The sequence below is a fragment of the Brassica oleracea genome, chromosome C1 (assembly GCF_000695525.1).
Source record: "Brassica oleracea var. oleracea cultivar TO1000 chromosome C1, BOL, whole genome shotgun sequence".
NCBI classification, from domain to species: domain Eukaryota; kingdom Viridiplantae; phylum Streptophyta; class Magnoliopsida; order Brassicales; family Brassicaceae; genus Brassica; species Brassica oleracea.
In genome coordinates, this window is record NC_027748.1 from 4,266,373 (window position 1) to 4,289,296 (window position 22,924).

At 37.3% G+C, this 22,924-nt stretch overlaps 6 protein-coding genes across 9 annotated transcripts; 3 read left to right on the forward strand and 3 right to left on the reverse strand.

The window, feature by feature from the left end:
• Positions 1 to 349: 349 nt before the first annotated feature.
• Positions 350 to 3,507, forward strand: LOC106315782 (ubiquitin carboxyl-terminal hydrolase 24-like). Of its 3 annotated transcripts, none has more exons than XM_013753607.1 (7): positions 350 to 704; positions 1,197 to 1,976; positions 2,071 to 2,255; positions 2,322 to 2,572; positions 2,651 to 2,796; positions 2,895 to 3,071; positions 3,146 to 3,507. In XM_013753607.1, exons 1-7 carry the CDS (start codon positions 690 to 692, stop codon positions 3,332 to 3,334), a joined length of 1,743 nt encoding a protein of 580 aa, XP_013609061.1. In that variant the 5' UTR covers positions 350 to 689; the 3' UTR covers positions 3,335 to 3,507. The 3 variants fall into 3 exon arrangements, with proteins under 3 accessions (XP_013609061.1, XP_013609074.1, XP_013609068.1); XM_013753620.1 differs by having other exon boundaries at positions 351 to 704; positions 2,895 to 3,068; XM_013753614.1 differs by having other exon boundaries at positions 351 to 704; positions 3,149 to 3,498.
• A 247-nt stretch (positions 3,508 to 3,754) lies between these two features.
• LOC106329415 lies at positions 3,755 to 4,190 on the reverse strand. Its single transcript, XM_013768066.1, has 2 exons — positions 3,881 to 4,190; positions 3,755 to 3,771 (listed from the first exon to the last, which is right to left on the reverse strand). Exons 1-2 carry the CDS (start codon positions 4,188 to 4,190, stop codon positions 3,755 to 3,757), a joined length of 327 nt encoding a protein of 108 aa, XP_013623520.1.
• Positions 4,191 to 9,375: 5,185 nt separating this feature from the next.
• On the forward strand, positions 9,376 to 11,420 carry LOC106342715 (heptahelical transmembrane protein 2). Its single transcript, XM_013781732.1, has 4 exons — positions 9,376 to 9,738; positions 9,822 to 9,920; positions 10,019 to 10,082; positions 10,619 to 11,420. Exons 1-4 carry the CDS (start codon positions 9,500 to 9,502, stop codon positions 11,288 to 11,290), a joined length of 1,074 nt encoding a protein of 357 aa, XP_013637186.1. The 5' UTR covers positions 9,376 to 9,499; the 3' UTR covers positions 11,291 to 11,420.
• A 1,692-nt stretch (positions 11,421 to 13,112) lies between these two features.
• LOC106310705 (myosin-binding protein 7-like) lies at positions 13,113 to 14,831 on the forward strand. 2 transcript variants are annotated; one of them, XM_013747939.1, is made up of 3 exons: positions 13,113 to 13,164; positions 13,613 to 14,516; positions 14,606 to 14,831. In XM_013747939.1, exons 2-3 carry the CDS (start codon positions 13,617 to 13,619, stop codon positions 14,627 to 14,629), a joined length of 924 nt encoding a protein of 307 aa, XP_013603393.1. In that variant the 5' UTR covers positions 13,113 to 13,164; positions 13,613 to 13,616; the 3' UTR covers positions 14,630 to 14,831. The 2 variants fall into 2 exon arrangements, with proteins under 2 accessions (XP_013603393.1, XP_013603386.1); XM_013747932.1 differs by lacking the exon at positions 13,113 to 13,164 and adding an exon at positions 13,171 to 13,525 and having other exon boundaries at positions 14,606 to 14,827.
• Positions 14,832 to 14,871: 40 nt separating this feature from the next.
• On the reverse strand, positions 14,872 to 17,752 carry LOC106310695 (pentatricopeptide repeat-containing protein At4g30825, chloroplastic). Its single transcript, XM_013747924.1, has one exon. It carries the CDS (start codon positions 17,658 to 17,660, stop codon positions 15,021 to 15,023), a length of 2,640 nt encoding a protein of 879 aa, XP_013603378.1. The 5' UTR covers positions 17,661 to 17,752; the 3' UTR covers positions 14,872 to 15,020.
• Positions 17,753 to 18,254: 502 nt separating this feature from the next.
• Positions 18,255 to 21,727, reverse strand: LOC106297935 (serine carboxypeptidase-like 29). The gene is made up of 10 exons (XM_013734068.1): positions 21,439 to 21,727; positions 21,060 to 21,167; positions 20,633 to 20,728; positions 20,447 to 20,539; positions 20,264 to 20,349; positions 19,772 to 20,165; positions 18,930 to 18,957; positions 18,761 to 18,856; positions 18,573 to 18,678; positions 18,255 to 18,476 (listed from the first exon to the last, which is right to left on the reverse strand). The coding sequence occupies exons 1-10, from the start codon at positions 21,692 to 21,694 to the stop codon at positions 18,327 to 18,329; spliced, it is 1,413 nt and encodes a 470-aa protein (XP_013589522.1). The 5' UTR covers positions 21,695 to 21,727; the 3' UTR covers positions 18,255 to 18,326.
• Positions 21,728 to 22,924: the final 1,197 nt, after the last annotated feature.

A 22,924-nucleotide genomic window follows, 5' to 3' on the forward strand; every position in this document is an offset into this window, starting at 1 on the left:
ATGTTAAATTAAGCAATAGCATTATCACAAATCAAGAAATTTGTCTAGTTTGTTCTGTTTTGTATATCTAATTTTGATAATTCATCACAATAATTTTATAATTAAACTTAAAAACTAAAATATATAATATAAATATATAAAATAAATCAGTTTGCTAAAGCCCAGGCGAGGCCTATACTCCAAATAATCTGCCGAGTCGCTAGTCCTTTATAAAACGCCTAGTTACTACGTGACGATTTTTAGAACATTGGTAAAAAGTCACATCAGACCGTACCAAACCGGAAGAGTTGTAATTTAACAATCGAACCGGGATGCTTTAATTAAAAGACGAGACGACGTCGTTTGAGGAAAGAGAAGACGAAAGAACCAAACGCGGCACTAAGCTCCCGTCCTCTCCTCCTTCTCTCCCACCAAACTATCCGACAAAGAGAGAAAAGGAACCCTAAAATAATACCTTTCTCAAATCTCAAAAAAGGTCTGATCTTTCTCTCTTCTCTCTCGCCCTCTCTTACTTACTTGCAGAGAAGGGGCTTTCTCCCTTTCTAAAAGTCCTCTCTTTCTTCCTCGTCTTCCCCCCCCCCTTTCATGTCTTCTCAAGTCGCCGACTCTCATCAAGGGTTGTTGCTGCCTCAAACCCTACTTTCTCAAACTTCTTCTCCCAATCAGATTATTACGTCTATGTGCCGAATATGAGTGACAAGAAGGTAACTTTCCACTGCCTCTTGAGTTTCTGAGCTATGTTTACGGTTTAGTTCTCTTTGTCTAGAACGATTCGTAGTTGCATTTGGAGCTCACACAATGACATGAGTGGTATTAGATTTTGTTATTGTCTAGTGTTTGGTCTGTTTCCGACAAGAGCTGTGAACTTTAAAGTTGTGATTTTTATGTAGCTCCCACTTTTGTTTTGATTTTAAAGTTGTGATTTTTATGTAAGTGAGATTAAAGTTGTGATTTTTTTTGTAGCTTCCACTTTGTTGTGATATTAAAGTTGTGATTTTTTTTTATGTAGCTTCCGCTTTGTGTATGTTGGTTGCTACTTGGTTGTTGTATTGTAATTACTCTCTAAGGCTCAGTGTGTATGCGAGAGACTATATACTTATCTTTCAGATTTTGATTTAGTTGCTATAAATGATATTTATTACTTTTAAGTCTTCTCTAACATGACCCTTTGCTATGATTATTTTTGTTCATGGCAGGTCTTTGTGTTTGGATCCTTTACAGAACATGAAACAAGGTCATTACTTGAGCAGCAGAAACCCATTAAGGCTCCTCAGAATCATAAAGAAAAGTCTGTAGGGAGTATACAATTCGGCTCCTTTAATCTCGTTACCGGAAGTTCTCCAGTTAACACTAATGACGAGCTAAAGAAGGCTCAGGCTGCTGATGGAGTAGTTAAATCTCGACCCTTCAGCTCTCATAAGGAAGATTCTGCTGTGTCTCAAAAGAGAGTCGATGCTCCTAGACCTTCCAGCTCTCATAAGGAAGATAGGAGTATTCAATCTGCTGTCTCTCAAAAGAGACTTGATGCTCCTAGACCTTCCAGCTCTGGCAAAGTTGCAAAACTCCCTGTGAAACACACTTCAGGAGTTCCGGAGCGTGTGGTTGAAAATGGAACAATCAAAGAGGTCTCTGAAAGAAAACCTCACAACAATGGTGTGGCGGTGAAGGCTGGTTTGGAGAAGCTGTGTGTATCAGATGGTGAAAGTGATGCTTTGTATAAAGCTACGAGCTCAAAGTTCCAAGCCCTTGACAGCGATATTTTGTTAAGTGATTCTTCACCTGCCAGCATACCTAGAAAGAATAACCAGATGGTGGTTCATACTGAACAGCCTGCTCCGCCCGTTAAACACTTTACACCAAGAGGATTAATAAACGCTGGAAACTTGTGCTTCCTCAATGCAACATTACAGTCTTTACTCTCCTGCTCTCCGTTTGTTCAGCTCCTCCAGGGAATACAACTTCAAGACATTCCAAAGGTTTCTAGCCTTCATGTTTCTCTCTATGCTTTCAATTCTATTTTCTATATTTGCTCTCTGATCGTGACTGTTTGTTTATGTTGTGTGTTCTCAGACTGAGTCTCCAACATTAGCTGCATTCTCCGAGTTCATATCTGAATTAGATGCCCCAAGCAGTTCAACCTTCAGAAACAATGTTACCGTTGTTGAGTCGGGTAGACCTTTCACACCTGCCATGTTTGAAACGGTCCTTAGAAACTTTACTCCGGATGTTCTCAACAACATGTCTGGCCGCCCAAGGTTGGTGACTTTTATTACATTACATAGTTAGTTCCCCCCCCCCCCATTGCGTGCTGGTGTTGGCAGGCAGGAAGATGCTCAGGAGTTTTTGAGCTTTATAATGGACCAAATGCACGATGAGTTGCTGAAACTCAGGGACGAGTCCCCTAGACTCACTGGTTCCAAGTCATCTGTTCTTTCTTCTGCCAGCGATGATGATGAATGGGAAACGGTTGGACCCAAAAACAAATCTGCTGTGACAAGAACACAAAGCTTTGTTCCTTCTCAGCTCAGTGATATCTTCGGTGGGGAGCTCAGAAGCGTAGTGAAGGCACAAGGTACTTCTTGCATTCTTTGTAGTCATTTTTTTAATTTCTGCTTCATAAGCAACTTATATGTTAAATTTATGGAAACAGGGAACAAAGACTCTGCTACTGTGCAGCCATATCTCTTACTCCACCTGGATATTCACCCGGAAGCTGTGTGTACAATTGAAGATGCATTGCATTTGTTTTCTGCTCCAGAAGATCTTGAAGGCTATCGAGCCTCTGTTACTGGCAAGGTAAAACTATTGAATCCGTTACTGGTTGAAGAAGGTTCCTTATGAATATTGTTTTAATAATTGGCCTATTTGCTTTGTTTTGAGTTCTTTAATTACAGGCTGGTGTAGTGAGTGCTAGAAAGTCGATAAAGATACAGAAGCTCTCAAAGATAATGATACTGCACCTTATGCGTTTTAGCTACGGGAACCAAGGGAGCACTAAGCTCCATAAACCTGTTCACTTCCCCCTCAAGCTCAACCTAGGCCGCTACCTTCTTGCTTCTCCGTCCAACAGGGTATTAAACTTGAAAACAAAAACTTTGTTATCTTCTTTTGAATTATTACTATTGACTGAGGTTTCTTCTTGTAGGGTTTGAAATATGAGCTTGTGGCAACGATTACTCACCACGGAAGGGATCCCTCGAAAGGCCACTACACCGCGGATGCTCGAAGAAAAAACAATCAGTGGCTTAGGTTCGATGATGCGTCTGTGACTGCTATAGGGACAAAGCAGGTTTTGCACGACCAAGCCTATGTTCTGTTCTACAAACAAGTGTGAGAGAATCGAAATCAATCTATTTCCATTGTAGGGGAAAGGAATTCTCATATAAAAACTATGAAGCAGAGAATCTCAATAGGTAAATAGCTTTTAGAGTACCTGGATTACATGACAGTTTTGTTATGTTTTAATGTTATTCAATACGTTTATTATTATTATTATTATTTCAGACTTATTAAGATTCAGCTGAATTAGTCTAATATATGTCTGGAGCTCTGTTAAATACTCTGTGGTGAACCAATCAAGATTATACTTTATTAATCCGGTTTATTCAATTTAAACAGCATTGAAGCTCAATTATATTTATTTGGATCAATACATTAGAGATTGCAAGAGTAGACTTAAGTGGTGACTAGTAAGGCTCCAAAGCACAAACACTTTATTCCACAAAGCCATAGCATTAAGGTCTGGTCCCATATCTCATGGCACAACGTAGCCTGCCACATAAGGAACATTAACACATTAGGATACCAAAAAAACAATTGAAAATAGTTACAAGATTAAAGCTATAAAAGCATGAAGCTGCTTAATTGATAAGAGACTTACTTCCACACTTGGTACCATGAGCGAGAGGCCTCCCACAAAAGGAAGTGACAAGAACAACCTTATTCATGTCTATCATCTTTTGAACCGAGGGTGTGATACGGCCACATGCACAGGGGATGTCTGATCTCTTAACGACTTTGCAGCATGCTGCGGATGGGTTTACCTTTGGGCCTGGACGCTGGACGTAGACAGCACATTCTCTCATCAGACCCTCGATGTCTCCTTGGCACGTTCCTTGCCCTGGAACTAGCAGTTCTGAGATTATGAGGATCATTGCTAGACCGATCAGAACACGAGAACCTGTCGCCATTTTGGATTGAATCTAGTGAATGTGGCTTTGAAGGAAGTTGTTTAGGGGCCAAAGGGTTTATATATTGGCTTAGCTTGAGGGCTTTAGGGTTTGTGTTGCATGTGAGTTTTTATTTCTTTTATGTTGAGACAATAAGCTTACTGTTTTCTTTTCATATTATTGGTGTCATGTGACAAAAGACCTGAAAATTTGTGAGATTCTGATGAGTTTCCTCGTAACTACAATTAAATGGGCAGCCAATGCATGAACTCTTATGTCGGATAAATAAGTAAATAACAAAGTAGCATTAAACCAAAAAAGTGAAAAGAAGAACCAAATTGAACAAATTAATGTGGCACTAAGCTTCTGTTACAAGCAAAAGTGGTTTTATTAGCTACTGTCCAGAATGAAAACCCAATTATAACACAATAGATATAGGAGTACTATATATCAAATCATCAAGAATAAGTTTTTTTTCTGCTCATGAGTGTCGTGTGTGTATGTAAGCTTAAGGAGATTGAAGTTATAATGATGAAACTCCACAGAGATTACTACAGAACTACAACAGATTAAATCACGTTGTGTACAGATATTCTCAAGGTTGATGAGCGTTTTGCTCCCCAGGAGATTTGTAGAGTTGTCATTGTTCTCGGAATTTATAAACAACGTCTTGTATTTTTAAGATTGTTCGTAAATGCCCCCAATTTTTTCTTGGGTTTGTTAAAAAAACTTTCATACCACCTAAATGGCCCCCATTATATCTACCCATATTAACAGTGCTACACGCAATTAAAAATGTCGTTAAAACCAAACTGAACAAACTTGCTTACATAATCAAACCATAATTTGGAAGTGTATCTGATATCTGTGTTAGGTTTGTTAGTTTACAAACAAATATTATTTGGATCATATTTGGATATGGTTTTATCTGATTTAATTAGTTTACTTCCTCCAATTAAATCAAGTTTTATATGTTCCTAGCTAGTTGTTCTCGATACGTACAGCTTGCATAATCTTAAAATACAGCTTGCATAACCTTAAAACACAGCCGCATAAGTATAAGTTCGTTAAATAGTTTACTTACGTTAACAATGTAATAGTATATTTCAAAGCTTTTGTCCATTTTCATACATATGATAACAATATAATAGAGCGGTGTAACTAGAAGTTTTATGATTTAAATATTTTATCATACAAGTTCATATTTCTTAAAATAAAATTTCAAAATATTAGTACTGTTATCTGCAATTCAGATTAATCGTGTTTTTTTTTTAAAACATGTTAAGTTGGTGTACCCGTTGTCTATACTAAAGCATTGATTGGTAGAACATTAGCACTGGAGTAGCAGTATGTTGCAGGAGTTGTATGATTTTGCTAAATTGTTTAATAGTATGATTGGTAGAGCAGTATGAATATGCTATTTAAAATTATTATAAAAATTAGTATATAATATATAATATATTTATTTTTAATGAATATATTTCTAATATATATTAACATATACAATTAAAAAGATATATAATTAATTTATTTTATTTATTAATTTTAAAATTATGTTTATATTGAAAATTATTATTTTAAAATAATTTTTATAATTAAAATATTTATTTTTAAAAAAATATTTCACATTTAAAATAAATTAAATTTTATAAAATTTAATTTATTTTAAATGTGAAATACTATTTTTTTTTTAAATTCATTGTAAATTAATTTTAGAAATCAAAAATTTATTTTCTGGATATAAAAATAATTTTATGATATTATTAAATAAATTAAATTAATTAATTAAATATTTTTCTTAATTTTATAAATTATAAATGCAAATGCTCTTCTAAAATCTTCATATGAGAGCATTGGCCAGAGAACATTTGGAGAGCATTAGCATTTAGTAAATGTTTCTCTAAATGGTTTTCTAACAATTGTTGATTGGATAATGTAGAACATAATGCTAATGCTCTACCAATCAAGGTCTAAGTTTAAAACTAAACCTGAAAACCACAAAGAAAAACTTAGAACAAGATCTGGACTAGCCACTCAACATTCCTATAAAGACTCTGAAGACACCCTGCAATTTAAAAGAGAGAACAAGCAAAAGAAACCATAATGAAATTAAGAAACCAAAACCGGGTTATTAATATACCGCATACGTCTTCCCAGATTGGTTGATGACCAGTTGTACTTGTCCTGTTAAATATTGTCCATCCCTCTTAACAAAAAAAAATATATCATCACAACATTTATATGTCTATTGCTTTGTTAGTCAAACACTAATATTGATGTTTGCTTTCAAGTTTACGCAATTTATCACGTCTCCTTAATCCTCACCTTTATTCATGCGCACTTCACAAAGATACTGATACTGAGTAATCTTTAACCCATCTATACAATTACTCATCTCCATGTATTGTTTATTGTTTAATCCTCTTCGCAAGAAATTCATGGCGTCTAAGAATCGATTTAGTTTTTTTTTTTTTTTTTTTTGATAAGTATATGAATTTCATTAAAATGAAGCAGATTGTACTTGTACAAGGTTAAACGCAGTTAAACTAATCATTGCCAAAAAAGAGGAAAAAACAACGATAGGTTTATAGTTAATAGGCAAGCTACCAACAGCAAGAAATTATGAAAATTTCAGCCATTGTCCTAGCAAAGTTCGAAATTTCTTTCTGGACTTCCTTGCTAGGATAGCTTGGCGGACTGTTTTGTCTATGCTCCTGAATGCTGCTTGAGGAGTGGCGGTTGGTGAGGCGTGAAGCCTTGCGTTTCTCTCATACCAGATTCTGTAGATGGTCGCTTGAATTACCAAGAGACGAAGAGTTACAGAGCTTGTGTTGTCCCTGATGACTGACCATTCAAGTAGAGTTGTTCAAGTGTGGAACAAGACAGGTCTGTATCCAAGTCTTTTTAGAACTAATCTCCATATCTGCTCACCCATGAAGCAATGCGGGATCTTGTCGGAAGCCGGTCCAATTGAGCGACCCACATCAGGAAAGCATGACTTGGAATATGACCGCTGTACGGACCAACAAAGCAAACTAGAAAATATGTTCACTCCAAGACAACTTGGTGATATAATAATGTACTTAATAAATAGTTTGGATTCTTATATAATTTTCAAAATATGTGTAAGTATAGTATAAACTGTATAATAAGCTTGTAAGTATAGTTATTCATTACAGTATAGTATATACATACATGCATTTCGTTAATCAGCTAATAATTGGCCAACCCCATTAACCCATAGGCATGCATGTTCTTTATCGATTGGATTATTAAAAGTCCCTACTAATTCAATAGTTATATTTCTAGAGAAAGTAGAAACATAACAATAAAGAGAGAATCATGTATTTCTAAACCCACATTATTATCATGCAATGTAGCACAACACAAATAATACTCGCCGATTATCAGCCCAGTAGTCTCCGAATCTCCGGGAATCCACAGCATGCTCCCGATACAGCATAAACTTGGGCATGGTACGTTCTGTAAAGTTAAAACTCGCAATCTTTCTCGCTTGAGATGTATCCGATATTCCGATTTGTTCAACTCTGTTGTCCAAGCTTATACACACTTTATAGCTCTTTCGTTTTTCAAACGCCATATTCTTCTTTTAATTTTAGTTTTTTTTTTTAAATTAATCTAGGGATATCCCAAAACCTATTGTCCAAACTTTTAATTTTAGTTTTTTTTTTCCAAACGCTAATTTAATTAGTTTTTAAACATTAGTTGATACCATATCAATTAGGTTTCATATATTTTATGTTTCTAAAGGGAATTGATGCGCGTGTGTTGTTCACGTAGCATCCAAAATATGTCGACACTTTGTGATATTGTTTCATAATATCTAATTTACTAGTCAAGTATATAAGGTTGTCATTACTCATTAGAGGAAGAAAGTAAAAATTATGATATTTGTAAGCTCTTTCTCAAAAAATTTAATGATGTTTTAAATGTTTTTTTCCCCTTGCTATAACCATTTTATTTATTTTTTGTTGCTTTTCTTTTCTCATAGGCTATGAGTGGAGTACACCCTTATGTTCATTTGGAAAAATACGAAACGCACGATCTTGTAGTTATACATAAACTATAGTGTGGACGTTTATCCCTTAATTCAAAAATATGTAAATTTGCATGAATATTCAGGTATTCACATAAATTAAAAAACTAGTATCATATGCACACAAAAAAAAATCATTTAATTTTGCACAGTTCAATATGTAACATTGAACTATTGGAGCAACATGCCAGCGTCGAATTCTGGGCCAACTGTATTTTTGTTTTGGTAAGCGAACCATCCATTCAATTTAAATTTGTATATTAAAATGTTTGACGCGTTTAGTTTGATAAACAATTTAATTTAACAGTAACCTCAACTATATATATACAATTAAGAATATAGATGTACGTGTTGTCTTGTCTCATGAAACAAATCCTCCTTGGAGAATCTATAACCAATTAAAAGTTTACTTATTTATACAATCTACCATGTTGTGGCCTATGTTTTAATTGTTTCGATCAACACGCTCCGTCTTATAAACAAGTCTGGAGAAGGTATAAATGACATGAAAACATAGGTTTCATTACTCAAAAAGTCAAAAGTGGTTGTAATTATCGTTGTAATTGGTCTGATTTATTGTAAAATAGTATATCAAGAGAGATGATTATAACAGTTTATAAAAAAACACCAAACATATTCTAACTCAGCATTGATCATAACGTGAACTACAAAGTCTATCAACTTCGTAGACGAGAATTCATACGACCAGCATATACGATTAAAAACCAAAAACGACAAGATACAAAGAGTTAAATCACATGTTGGTTTCAAGAAATGGACATAAGAACCTTAGGGTAAAAAACAAGGTTTCCGGGGATTAAAGTAATTACGTCACTCCACTTGTGTAACTTTGAAAACACTAAAAATTGTTTAATGACACCACCACAATTTCTGCATTTCTCACCTTCCCAACTGGTAGTCCCTAACTTCATGATTTGTTTTTGTTTCAAACGGACACGGCGGGTAAAATATAAATCACCTGTAATCCTCCTCACAATAAGCAAAACAACTACACCCAACGAAACAAAGACACGTGGAAACAAAGACCGGTCAAAGCCGCCACGTAGGTAATCTTCACGAAGCTTGCTCGTTTTTTTAAATCCAAAAGAGGTTTCTTCTCCGTATAAGTAGGAGAGGAAGCATCCACGATGATCGCTAGACCAAAACTGATTCAAAATATCCAAAAAAAAACAGAACAGAGAGAGAAAGAGAGATAACTGGACGGTGGTTGATTCGCCGGAAGTCTCGCCGGAGCTCAATTTCTTGAACAACCATGCAGAAACGGAGACCGGTGAGGGAGTCTTCGAAGAAAACACCGGAGAGAAATGGGAAAGCTTTGGATTCCGGCGAGAAGAAGAAGAGATCTGAGAGGAGGTTGATGAAGTTCGAGGAGTTGCCAAGGTATCTCAAGGACAACGAGTACATACACAATCATTACCGATGTGAATGGTCTCTCAAGGAGACGTTCCTCAGCGCTTTCTCTTGGCACAATGAGACTCTCAACATCTGGACGTATGTCTTAATCAAATTATAACCTTTGTTAATTTTCTGGTTTTCGAAAAATTAAAACTGAGATTTGGTCCGGTTCCGTACAGACACTTGGGTGGGTTTCTGATATTCGGGTGGATGATGGTGGTGAGTTGCATGGAAACGACGGAGGTTGGCCTCGCCGGGTTTGTCAGCGTCTTCTCCGGGTAAGCTTCCTCGAGGTCAAAGTCGTCTTTTAAAGCTCTGTTTTTTTTGTTTTATTAGTAAAAAATTCAACTTTTATTGGTGGGTCCTCTAATGACAGAGTAACAATTCGCTGGCCGTGGCCGTCAATGGCTAAAGCTGTTTACTTCTCCAGCGATCATCACGTAAAGATTCTTATGCCTTTATATTCTGTGACATTGTTTATACTCATTAAGTATATAAGTATACATGCAAGTTACTGTGCTCATGTAAACATATGATATGGTGATTGCATTTTGCAGTAGGTGGTAACTTTCACCCACCATGTCATGTTCATTGTGCCCACTAAATTTAGATTTTCTTTAGATAATTAGCTCAGAATTTTATCTTTCTTTGAAATATATGCCGCAGACTTCATAGAAATACACCTACTAACTCAAACTTCATGATAATATCCTATCAACTAAAAGTTCTCATAGATCCCCCACTGCTTACTTGGGCTAATCTTTTTGTTTATTTACATTGTTTAATGGCTATCTTCAGATTCTTAGGCTTGCTTTATGCCCTCACCTACTTTGAAATCAAATGTAACTTGCCCCCACTATTTGTTTCGGTTTTCTTGGATTCTTCTCTCTCCCTTCTTTCTCTGTGCTTACCTACCTTTTCCAAATCACACGTTTAAAAAAATATTTGAAGTTAAAAGTATGTTGTCTCTTGGCAGGACTCGAACGTGACACACACTAGCTCGTTCCTGAACCCTCAAGGAGAAGTTAACTACGAAACAATCCCGAAATGGCCATGGCTAGTCTTCTTAACCGGAGCAATGACCTGCTTGATATGCAGCTCCATGTCACACCTCTTCGCTTGCCACTCCAGGCGCTTCAACCTCTTCTTCTGGCGCCTAGACTACGCAGGAATCTCCCTCATGATCGTCTGCTCCTTCTTCGCACCAATCTACTACGCCTTCTCCTGCCACACTTACTGGCGTCTCTTCTACCTCTCCTCAATCTCAATCCTCGGCCTCCTCGCCATCTTCGCTCTCCTCTCTCCAGCGCTCTCAGCTCCGCGTTTCAGATCTTTCAGGGCAGCTCTTTTCCTAACGATGGGATTCTCTGGCGTCATACCCGCCTCGCACGTGCTCTACCTTCATAAGGATCATCCTAACGTGGTTATCGCTCTTGGTTACGAGCTGGCGATGGCTGTGTTGTATGCGACGGGAGCAGGGTTTTATGTGAGCCGTATACCTGAGAGATGGAAGCCTGGTGCTTTCGATATTGCAGGACATAGCCATCAGATATTCCATGTGTTTGTAGTGTTAGGAGCTCTTGCTCATAGTGTTGCCTCTCTTCTTATCATGGATTTTCGACGTGCTTCACCTTCTTGTGCCTTTTGAAGCAAGTAACAAAAACTGTAAAACGTTTAGTGGTATTTCATTCAAACGTATCACAATGTATGTGTTTACACAGAAGATACGCATTGGCAATGAACTACACAACCAAAAATATTTTAAATTAATTAATGTTTTAAAGATGGGTTTAGCCGGCTCGTGGTAAATTGATCATAGTTTAAATATTTTTTTAGAATCTAATTTATGTGATTCAAATCAGTTTAAATTGTTTTAAATCAACTAAAATTGTTTTAAATCGATTTAGATTGGTCTAAATCTACTAAATTAAAATTTAATATAATTGTAAATCCACAAATTTGTTTTTTTGTATAACTTTTTTTATAAAACAATTTTATAATTAAATAAAAGTAAAATATTTAATATAAATGTAAAGTATATAAAAATAAAACGTTCGTCTCATTGTTAGTTTTTAAGGGTTTTTTATAAAATGTTAGCTTAATGCTGTTTTATTAATAACAGCAAAGGAACGAGGGTAGATATGTAAACTTACATGTCTGAAGCTTCTAATTTTCCGACCAGAGAGTTCAATGTTTGGTCCTAAAACACTAGAAACCTCTGTTTAGCTACGGAGATTAGCCATGGGACTTTTATCCGAGATCCGGATTTGAACCGAGATTTGATTCGAAAATCCGGATATCCGGAGGGGCCGAATCCAGATCCGGATAATAAAATATTGGATCCGTTAAAGCCGGATCCGGATCTGGATATTTTGATTTTTTAGTTCGGATATTCGGATCGGTAAGTTTTATTAATAACTATTTCAAAAATAGTAATATTTATATATAAAAATTAATTTTATTTAATATATTTCATTTTTATAATAGTATATATAAATTTTATGTAAATTTTGTAATATTATACATGGAAATAATTAAAAACATTATATATTTTTTTTATTTCTAGATAATTGTTAATATTTTATATATATTAATATTAATTTTTATTTATTTTAAGGATCCCGGATATCCGCCGGATATTATAATTTTTAGAAAGATATCCGACACCCGAATATCTTAGAATCCTGGATCCGAATACTTTAAAATTGGCCGGATACCAAATCCGTCCCGGGCATAAGGGAGATGCAGGATTCGCTCATCGTCCAGATTACCTCAATCTAAGCACGTAGAGGGAGTTAGATGGCTTCCACAAGCTTCGGCTTAGAATCGTTTCTTCTCAGCAGCTTTCTACGACTCAGACCGTGAATCTTCGTCACTCGAGATCCAATCTCTCGACGCGAACAATAACCATTCAGTCGAGTCGTTATCATCATGGGCTTCACCTTCTCGCGTTTCGTCGCTAGAAGTCGCTGGAAACGGCGGAGGAGGCTCCTTCAAACCTATGCTTTCGGCTGCCACGTGTGCGGACCGGTGCAGGGGGGGTACAATATGTTTTTTTGTTTTCTTCTCTGGCACACAACAAAGAAACTGAGATTGTGTTCATAGATGGTTGGAGACAAGTTTGAATGTGTTTATAGTCAACAAGTTGTCATTTACAATCTGCACAAACAGAGTTTGTAATTCTTCTTTAACTTAAGTTTGTGACCTCAAAGATTTGCAATTCTAGCCGAAACGTTACTAATAATGAATGATTGAATCCTTCTCTATCGCTGTATCAGTGTGTGTATATATTTTCAGACACAAGTCTCCGTCTCTAACACGTGGCGAAAAGAGGTCGGCCAGACGGCCACCGTTGGTCCCACTGGAACTAATACTTGGCCCTGTAAGGAGCCGTTGAAATCTTGAAATTCTCTTTTTTGTTTTCTTATACATTTCTTTTCTAATTTCTTAAAAACATTAACACAAAGAAGTTTTCAAACCACAATCAAAGATGAGATGACATGCCCCACGCACAAATTAAAGGTCACATTTAAGTTTTAATCATTCAAAGATCATTTCACTAAATACATTCCAGCTCTTTTCTTTAAGATATTCCAGCATTTCATCATTATTTAATAACATAATTCACTGTACTTTTATACATTCAGTTGTGCTGAGAAAAAGTTGAAGCACTTTGTCTTGTTTATGATCTGATATGTTTCTGTAACCACTCTACTTCTGATATTGATAAGGAACCATAATAATTGTTTTTGTCTGGTGTGGCCTTTGTGAGTGATTGTATTCCCTGTTTAGATAGTTTCCACTTTGGTTAGATAAAAGTTTCTGTGTGCAATTCACCTGAAACATTCATCTCTCTCATACAATCTACAAGTTCATCAATCAGGTTCCTCTTCTTCCCTTCCTGGTACAATGAGATTTTAATTACAGAATATTTACGCTATGAATTTGTTTTCTATGTGTGTTTTTGCAGAGATATGCTTGAACGAAGCCACAGCTTGAGAATACCTGGAGCTGAGATACTTGATCTAAGACTCGCTCTGTATGACTGCAAAGAAGTAACTGAGAGGCTCCAAGATGAGTTAAACGCAGAGAGGGAGGCATCTGCCACATCAGCAAGCGAGGCCTTGTCAATGATTCTTAGGCTGCAAGGAGAGAAAGCTGAGCTGGCTAGGGAAGCTGGACAGTACAAGAGGATAGCCCAAGAAGAGATGTCTCACGCTGAGATGTGGTTTGCGCATTTGGAGGATTTTATCCACCAGAAAGAGAATGTAATCACTGCGCTTGAGTGCCAAGTGGATGCTTATAGAAGCCAGCTTTTGAGCTTCGGGTATAGTGACTTGAGTAGCTTAGATGTTAAGCTTCAAGAGAATGATAAGAATATTCTGAGTGATAGATCTCAAATACCCTTTCTAGAATTGGTTAATGATCTTTCTATTCCTGTGGAGAAGGAAGTTATTGAGGAGAGCTTGGATTCAAAGAAGAGTTACTTTGATGTGTACTGGGACCATATCAAGAAGATGGATGAGAAAGTGAAAGAGCTTAAAACTGACGACGCTGCTCTGAAGATGAAGGTTGCAAAGCAGACAAAGATGAAAAAGAAATCAACTAAACAGACAAGAGACAGAAGCGGCAAGAGAGACCGTGAGGAGTATCAAGCTGAAATGCAGCGGTTGAGACAGAGAGTAGAGCAGCTGGAGAGGGAAAGAACTAAGACTGTGCCTGAAGCTACTGGAGTGATTAAGCCGGAAGAGATAAGTCGTCTGAAGGAAATGAAGGAAGAGGTAATTTATGTACAATCATCTGAAGTGAAGAGGTCTAACACAATGGAACATTTACAACCCTGGATCGATCCAGCCATTGTTTCCGTTCAAGAGGTACATTCAATCAGCTTTTTTAATTAGTAAAATTTAGACAGTATTTCTACTAGAACTAACAAACATTTGGCATATGTTTACTGAAACAGGCAATGCTTAATTTCTGGCTGTGAGACAAAGAAAAAAAGGTACAAGAAGATTTTTGTTTTATTGCGATTGTATTTGTGTTCAGTTTTTGTTTGCTTCAAGCCAGAATCTGTAACTTTTTGTGTAAAAAAAGCTCAAGACCCTTCTCTGTAGATTGTCTTAAGAGTAACATATACCAAAACATCATCTTGTAATTTTATTGTGTGCAAGTATGTATTGAAGATAAATGCAACGGTATTGACAAAGAGATGTTAGCCGACTTACTGAGTGACAGACAGACAACACTGTTTTGATTTATTCATTGACTATTAATCACTGATTAGATTGTACATGCATGCCTCAACAGAAGCACCAACTATAGACAAAAAAAACATTGAAATAAAGAACCAGCTATGTGTATGGAAAACTCAGTTTTTTCTATATACCCATTTGCTTCATCCACAAGGACCATTTAATAGCCTCAAGAAACTCATCGTTCCTCCGCAAAGCCGTGACCAAATTGGTGTAAGTAACTTTATCAGGAGTTATCCCACTCACCCTCATCTCTCTCACCAACCCAACAGCTTCTTCAACCATCCCACCTATACCATACGCCTTTATCAGCGTGTTGTAGCTACACAAGTCAGGACCAAGTCCAGATTCTTTCAGCTCCCTCAGCACATCCGCCACTTCATCGATCCACCCTTGCTCTCCATAGATATTGATCATGATGTTATACGTATAACGATCAGTTTTACCAGCAGAGTTCTTCATCCTCTTCAAGATGCTTCTGAACTTCTCCATCTGTTTGTCTTTCCCGTACGCATCCAGCATAGAGTTATAAGCCTCGAGAGACACAGAGAACCCGTCGAACTGCATGTTCCTAATCGCCGTGGACATGTTTTCGAAGTCCCTGTTGTGTCCGTACGCGGCTATAACGGTGTTGTAAGAGATCACATCCACAACTCCGTGTCGTTTCGCCAACAAGAACACCTCGTTGACCTTTTTGAAGCGCTTGGCTTTGCCATAAACATCGAGGAGGACGTTGAACGTGACTGTGTTAGGCCTAAACCCGCACCTAATCATCTCCTCGAAAGTTCTCGAGAGCTCATCAAGAGGAAGAGCACGTGCGCAGCAGTTTATAACGCAGTTGTACATCTCCTGATCCCAATGGATCCCGCTCTTTCGGATCCTGTAGTACAACTCCTGGAGCTTCTCCTGAAAACCACACTTCTGATAGATCCTAAGCATGTCTCGGAACATGAACACGTCAGGAACAATGTCTTTCCGCTCGTCCATGATCTCTATAACAGAACACGCCTCTTCTAAAGATCCTGCTTTCATGTACATCCGCACAACAATGCTGAAACCAATCCTGTCCAGCACAACTCCAGAGGATTTCATCTTCGAATAAAGCTTCTCCGCTTCACCAAACTCGCCCATCGAAGTGTAAATGTCGATCATCGTAGACGTAATATGAAGATTAGACTCCATCGTATGATTATATATCTTCACAGCATCGTTAAGCCGACCAGATTCTTTGCAAGAGCAAATTAAGAGATGATACAAATGAGACTCAAACGCTGAGTCTCTCCACTTCTTCTCTCGCAGCAAGGCCAAGCACTCGTCGACCATACCGTGTTTGATGTAAGCCATCGCTAGAATAGAGAAAGAAGTCTGGTTTGAACGGATATGGTTATGGAAAGAGCCTTTGAGAACGTAAGGGGCCGCATCAATGTTCCCAGCCTTCTCATAAGCCTGCAGAACGATGCCAAGGATGGAAGGATATTGGCATCCGGTACTGACCATATCTTCAATAGTCTTGATAGCACCTTCGTTGTCTCCATACTTAGCCTGGAGATTGATTAAAGTAAAGAGATTTGATGAGTTTGGTTTATACCCCAACCTCTTCATCTCTTGATAGTAACGTTTTGATTCCTCATAACTGCCAGCACGGCCCCAACCTTCAACCATTGACCTGTAAGTAGTCTCATCTGGCTTCATCCCAAGATCATTGAAGCGGTGGAACAAACTCTCCGCAGCCTCCATTTTCGAAACCTTACCGTAACCAGTGATTAGAGTATTGTACGCAATTACATTAGGAGCAAAACCTGCTTCTTCTTCCATAGAGATCAACACAGACTCAGCTTGCTCCATCTTCCCTTGCTGACTATAAGCATTAAGCATCACTAACCAATTCTCTAGCTTCATCCTCACTCTATCCTCTTTCATCAACTCTATAACTTCCTCTGCTTTACCGTACAATCTCAAACGAGTGTAGATCGTTATCATCGCGGAGTAAGCAGACTCACAGACAATCCCAAACTTCCTCATATGAGAAAATGTTAACTCAGCTTCGTCCACGTTCCAGTTCTTTTGGTAAAGACCCATGAGCATACCTATTGTAGCCACGTTTGGTCTAACACCTAACTCCAACATCATATGAAACCACTTTGAAGTTAGCTTCACGTTCCCCTTTTTAGAACACGCGTATATAACCGTGTTGAAGACTTGAAAGCTCTTTTGAGATCCACACAGCTCTTTGATGAGATCCTCGGCTCGGTCCCATTCTTCTCTCCTTGCTAAAACTCTGAGAATCAAACTGTAAGCTCCGATGTTACCTTCTAGTTTGCGTTTACATCTCATCCAGTCAAAGAACTTGAGGGCATTAGTGTCACTGCAACTCTCGAGGCGTTTCAGTATAGCGTTGTAATGGTCTAGACTCAAACCTGGCTTTAAAGCGGAGTAGTTAACATCGTTGTTAACAAACAAACCCTCAATCTCAAGGTCAAGGTCGTTGCTTTCTCTTCTGAAACTGAACTTTCGAGCTACATCTTTCTTTATCCCTCTCGTGAGACTGTTTCCACCTTTCAATTTAGAACTCCAGCTTCTCCCACCACTAGCTTCACTTACAGAGTCAATGCCATTATCAGCCTCGTTTGCTTCAGTATCGAGACGGGCGACTCTAATTTTACTGACACTGATCGGAGAACCGATGATGAAGGTTCTAGAGGCGGAAAGATGAAACCTTTTTGAGTCGAAAGGGTCCAATGGAATGGACAGTCTCAACGAACCCATCGGAGCTTGCTCTACCAAAACATCTGCAATGAAGTCGAAAACAGAGTGTTTCAAGTTCTTCTGCTGTTGAAGATTCAATCTTTAGGATTAAACGGAACGATTCTGGATAAAAGAAGAAGAAGGAGAAGAGGACAAGCAATCTCTACCAGATTTTAGTAAACCGGAGATCAAACCGGTTCAAATCCGGTCGGACCAACTTCTCTTTTTATGATAACAGGGAGAGCAGACAATAGTGGAAACTAATTTTCAAGAACCCGATAGGCTTATGATTATGCGTTTTATAGATGATTATTGTTTAAACGGGTGTATAGACCAATTTTTTTTGAGTACTTAAACCGATTGATCTCTAGCTAAGAGGGTTCAGACATGAGTTGAGAACCCAACCAAAGAAAAAGAAAGAGACTACTGAGGTGAGAGGTTTATTACAGTGCAGAGCAAAGAATCATTAAGGTGTGTTCAGAATTAAGCATTAAAGCACTGATGCAAGTAAGTTCAGTTTCTATTTCTTACCCCAAGTATTATAGTCTTTAACAAGTTCTTACATACTTTTCATAAACACAAAATGTGTTTTCTTGAATTATGTATGGACTGGGAAATTGGATGGTGTGACTTCTCATAAAATGGTACAAACTTAATAGAATCCAACATTAACATGTTTTAACCATATCAGAACTCATCATGAGTCAGTGGAGTTCCTGATATAAAAGCCTTGAAGAGCGCAAGAGCCTCCTTTGGTCTGTGCAAAGCAACTTCATGCCCTGATCCTCTCACAATCACAAAGTTTAGACCAGCATACTGCTGACTCCACCCTACCACCTGTTTCAAATCATGACTAAAGTTTCAAAAGGGTTTCCTAACAATGTCTAGACAATGGATTCTCACTTTTCTCAGTTGAGTTTGTTTGTTAATTACCTGTCCGTCTATGTACCAAGGGCCATAGGGACTCAATGTACTAAGGTTTAGAGCATTTATGCTGTACCGGGTTGATGTGACTGGTACAATAGCATCTGCATCTCCACTGTTACACCACAGAAACAGAACTTTTTTTAAACCACCAAAAGCCACAAAACTTGAAGAAAAGATATATATAGAGAAAAGACCTGAAAACCCAAATCCGTAGCCCGGCAGCTATAAGCTCGTGGTAAATGTCTAGAACCGAGGAAGGACTATCTTTCCAGTGTTCACCCACGACTTTACTGCAAAACCGAAAAATGCTGTTCCTATCAGAATTGTTAAAAAGCCTTAAGCCTTTTTTTGTTAGCTCATTACCTGCAAGTATCCCATTTGGATGGTGCAACTTGTAGAGCTGTAAACTGGGCGAGCCCATGTCCATTAGCCTATATCCATTTGCCCACTAATTGTTTGCAGACAGAAAGTGACCATGTCCATTAAGAACCATGTCCATTAAGGACTATACCCACTAACACCCATATTTTCATGGGCTGCCATGGGGTCCATAATGACCATATAAGAAATTTTAAATTTTAATTTATAGGCCTACAATTATATATACAAGTTCATAAAATTAAAATTCATCCATAAATTCAAAAGTACAACAATGCATAAGTTCATAAGTACAACAATTCCGGTCTTGGCGGGAAAAATCGATTTTGCGGTTTTGGCGGAAAAACTTAATTTTGCAGTTTTGACGGGAAAACTCGATTTTGCATCATAAGTACAATAATACATAAGTTCATAAGTACAACAATTTCGGTTTTGGCGAGAAAAGTCGATTTTGCGGTTTTGGCAGGAAAAGTCGATTTTCTGTTTTTGGCAGGAAAATTCGATTTTGCGTTTTGAAGAAAAACTCAATTTTGCGGTTTTGACGGAAAAACTCGATTTTCTGGTTCTGGCGGGAAAATTTGATATCAAAATTTAAGCGAAAAAATCGATTTTACGATTTTAACGGAAAAACTTAAATTTTAGAAAACCTAGGTTTTGTGACCATTGGACAGTCCATGTCCATAAACCCCAAAACCAACAAAGACCATTTTCTTAATGGTTTTCCACATTTTGTCCAATAAAAACCAATGGAAAAAATGAGTTTGTCCCTATTAAACCCGTTTGTATATGGACATGGGCAACCATTGGACGGTCCGCCCATTTGACACCTCTAGCAACTTGTGGTGGGACATGGAGGGCTTTTTGAACCTTTGGAAGATTGAAATACACTTTGGAGTGTTTCTTCGTGCAAGGATCATACACGCGGCTAAGATCACTTACAAATGGTCTTTTTTTATTTAGCAACATACTTGACTGGGAAGAATTTGTAACACAGGCCGGTGTAAAGACACTGTAACGGTCTATGTTACCCATTTCCTTGTCGGCTATCTTTAGAACCTTTTTACACGCTTCAGAGGCGTAAATAAATGGTATCATAAATGGTTCCGAACCACACTTAAGTTTTAGCAAGGTGTATGTTTGGTCGGAGATAAACCCCAACGACCACATATATTGGAAAAGACCGAGCCTATCCTGGATATCATCCATAAGCCCATTTCCTACCTTCAAAACAAAACATTTATCAAAAAATTTATAGAGTTTTGTAATTAAACCTTCTCGACTGATAAGCACGCATGGATAGATAATGAGGATAGGCTCACCATGTAACCTTTCAGATTAATAGTGTTTTCACCAGAAGCTTGGTTATGTTTTACAATGGCTTGACTCAGCTGAGGAATGTAATGACCTATAACAAGCAAGCCAGATAAGATTTAAGACAAAAAATATATATTATAGAGGATTATAAAGTAAACCAAGCTTCAATGCTTATAGTACATTAGTACCTGCATAGCTCTCCCCAACTATATAAAACTCTCTTCCTTTGTACTCCGGATATCTCTCAACCCATTTCAGCAGAAATGTTAGCGAGTCTTGTGCTGTGCAAATCATTAAAGCTGCAACTATAAACGCCCACCCACCAACAAAGAGTATCTAAAAAGACAATGAGCTTAAGCAGCTAAAACAATTACCAGTTCTTTTATCACCATTGGTAAGCAAATCAGATGAAGTATTTGAGTATGAAAAGCCAACTCCAACAGGTGCATCCAGGAACAAAATATTCGCAGCTGCAAAAAAAAAGAAGTTGCACAGAAGTTCTAAGCTTTAATGGAATCATAGCTCTCTAAGAGATCGAAATAAATTATAGGAAAGCTATGTTGATTCATAATAATTGTTTTTAGGTTGAAAACACATCTAATTTAATATATTAGTTAGGATCTCTTCCAGCTACGAATGTAGGAGACTTTGTATCCAATATTGCAAACATAATGTGCCCAGCTACGAATGTAGGAGACTTTGTATCCAATATTGCAAACATAATGTGCCCAGCTACGAATGTAGGAGACTTTGTATCCAATATTGCAAACATAATGTGCACATCTCTCATTTCAGTTTTACCTTGGTTCCAAGAATGTTGATTAAGGTAAAGAGTCTTCCCATCAGACTTAATGTGAAATGGCCCTATCTCTTCTGCTTCGCCAAATCCAACCGATGAACATCCTGGTCCTGTAAAGAGATATAGTAAAAAAAAGAACTCCATCTCAGACCAAGAAGAATCAAGATTCAAGATTAAAAATCCAAGCACGTGTATCATTTACTAAAATGGGAAATAAAATCACGTGTATCATACTAAAGCAATAATAACCATAAGTAATCAAATCCAAACCAAAGTAGCTACAAAACGGTAAAACTCAATGATCCATATCATATAATAATAGCGCATAATGATCGAAACATGTTTAATGAGCCAGAGAAAGTCTTAGGGGGTTTTTGTTACCTCCATTGAGCCAGAGAACAAGAGGCTTAGACACAGGATCTTCAGAAGCTTCAAAGAGCCAGTAGAAGAGCGCTCTTCCCAGTTTCTCATTCGTCGTAACGAACCCAGAATAGTGAGCAAAGTTAACATTGAAATTCTGACCAGGCAACTGCGAGACCTTGTCATGTTCTTTCTGAGACAAGACAGCTTCACAGTTACATAAATGGGCAATCACTAGAATAGCGTAGACGAAACAAGACCTTCTGGATTTAGCCATTGTTGTTTGGTATGTTGACACCAGAGAGCTAACGAAGATCGACTGAAGACTAGAAAGCATAAAGGGCGATCACGTCACAAAGCTTACTCCTAATTCAAAAGAATCTGACTTTTTTAAAATATATAGAATCATTTACTAAATAAGCGAATCCAAAAGAATCTGACCTTTTTAAAATATATTGAAGCATTTACCAAATAAGCTAATCCAGAAGAATCTGGACTTTTTTTTATATTGAGTAGTTTACTAATAAGACATTTTTGAGTTTTGACTTCTTGTGATGATAAAAAGAAATATTGTCCTCTAAAAACCACACATATTTGATTTAGTTTTCTCTAATGTTTTAGTTAAAAATAAAGCCATGTGTAATCAGAATATCTAATAGCTTTAAAGAAAAAAAGTTATTAAGAAGATTTGGGCCAAGTCCTACGAAAATTGGTAGCTTATAAATAAAATATATCTATAAGAAGATCAACAACCAAAAGCGAGAATAGAGAATGAAAAAGGGTTCACAATAATCTTTAGCATCGACATTTTCCATCTACGTCCTCTGGCTCTGGCTCTAGTGTGTTGAGTTCCTCTGTCATGGTGGTGAAGATGGCCCAGGGTGAAATACATGTGACTCCTCTTAGAATTAGTGAGAGTTTATTTATGGATAATGAAGAACATGAAGAACATAGAAAAAGAAAGTAGATCTCAAGATGTAAGAGAGAGAAGGAGAGAATAGTTTCCTTAATTTAATTGTGGATCTGGGTACAAATATTTAAAGACAAGTGACCTCAGTACACAATATAATAAAATATCTTCTTCTCTCTTATTTTTCTCTTCAATAAAATCGAGCTTATAAAACCCTTATAAAGCCTTATAAAAATTTATAAAACCTTATAAAAGCTTTATAAAACCTTATAAGTCTGGCAGCTTACTTCTGCTTCATGTCAACCCCCCCCCTCAAGCTTGACCATATGGAACAAGTCAAGCTTGGAAGCCATGAAGTATTCCCTCGTTAAAACATGAACTAGGTAAAACCCTTTGGGAGAAAACCCAAGTCAAGAAAAAAGAGTAGAACACTTCATGAAAGAGATATCAGTGACATGAGAGGTCTATGAGTCCCAATTTTGGATGGATAAACTCACAGACTTTAGTGCTTGCTGCCTTGGTGAAGATATCAGCTAACTGATCTTCACTTTTAGTATAGCAGGGTAAAATGATCTTCTGCTCCACAGCTTGTCTCAC

Bases quoted from the DNA above. Each gene is read 5' to 3' on its own strand.
- LOC106315782 (XM_013753607.1), top strand. The intron at 1,977-2,070 runs GTTTCTAGCCTT...GTGTGTTCTCAG, and splicing joins AACTTCAAGACATTCCAAAG to ACTGAGTCTCCAACATTAGC. The intron at 2,797-2,894 runs GTAAAACTATTG...CTTTAATTACAG, and splicing joins GAGCCTCTGTTACTGGCAAG to GCTGGTGTAGTGAGTGCTAG.
- LOC106329415 (XM_013768066.1), bottom strand. From the start codon at position 4,190: ATGGCGACAGGTTCTCGTGTTCTGATCGGTCTAGCAATGATCCTCATA.
- LOC106342715 (XM_013781732.1), top strand. From the start codon at position 9,500: ATGCAGAAACGGAGACCGGTGAGGGAGTCTTCGAAGAAAACACCGGAG. The intron at 9,921-10,018 runs GTAAGCTTCCTC...CTCTAATGACAG, and splicing joins TTTGTCAGCGTCTTCTCCGG to AGTAACAATTCGCTGGCCGT. The intron at 10,083-10,618 runs GTAAAGATTCTT...GTCTCTTGGCAG, and splicing joins ACTTCTCCAGCGATCATCAC to GACTCGAACGTGACACACAC.
- LOC106310705 (XM_013747939.1), top strand. From the start codon at position 13,617: ATGCTTGAACGAAGCCACAGCTTGAGAATACCTGGAGCTGAGATACTT. The intron at 14,517-14,605 runs GTACATTCAATC...TTACTGAAACAG, and splicing joins CCATTGTTTCCGTTCAAGAG to GCAATGCTTAATTTCTGGCT.
- LOC106310695 (XM_013747924.1), bottom strand. From the start codon at position 17,660: ATGGGTTCGTTGAGACTGTCCATTCCATTGGACCCTTTCGACTCAAAA.
- LOC106297935 (XM_013734068.1), bottom strand. From the start codon at position 21,694: ATGGCTAAATCCAGAAGGTCTTGTTTCGTCTACGCTATTCTAGTGATT. The intron at 20,350-20,446 runs GTACTAATGTAC...TGCTTGTTATAG, and splicing joins AGTTGGGGAGAGCTATGCAG to GTCATTACATTCCTCAGCTG. The intron at 20,166-20,263 runs GTGAGCCTATCC...TTTGTTTTGAAG, and splicing joins TTAATCTGAAAGGTTACATG to GTAGGAAATGGGCTTATGGA.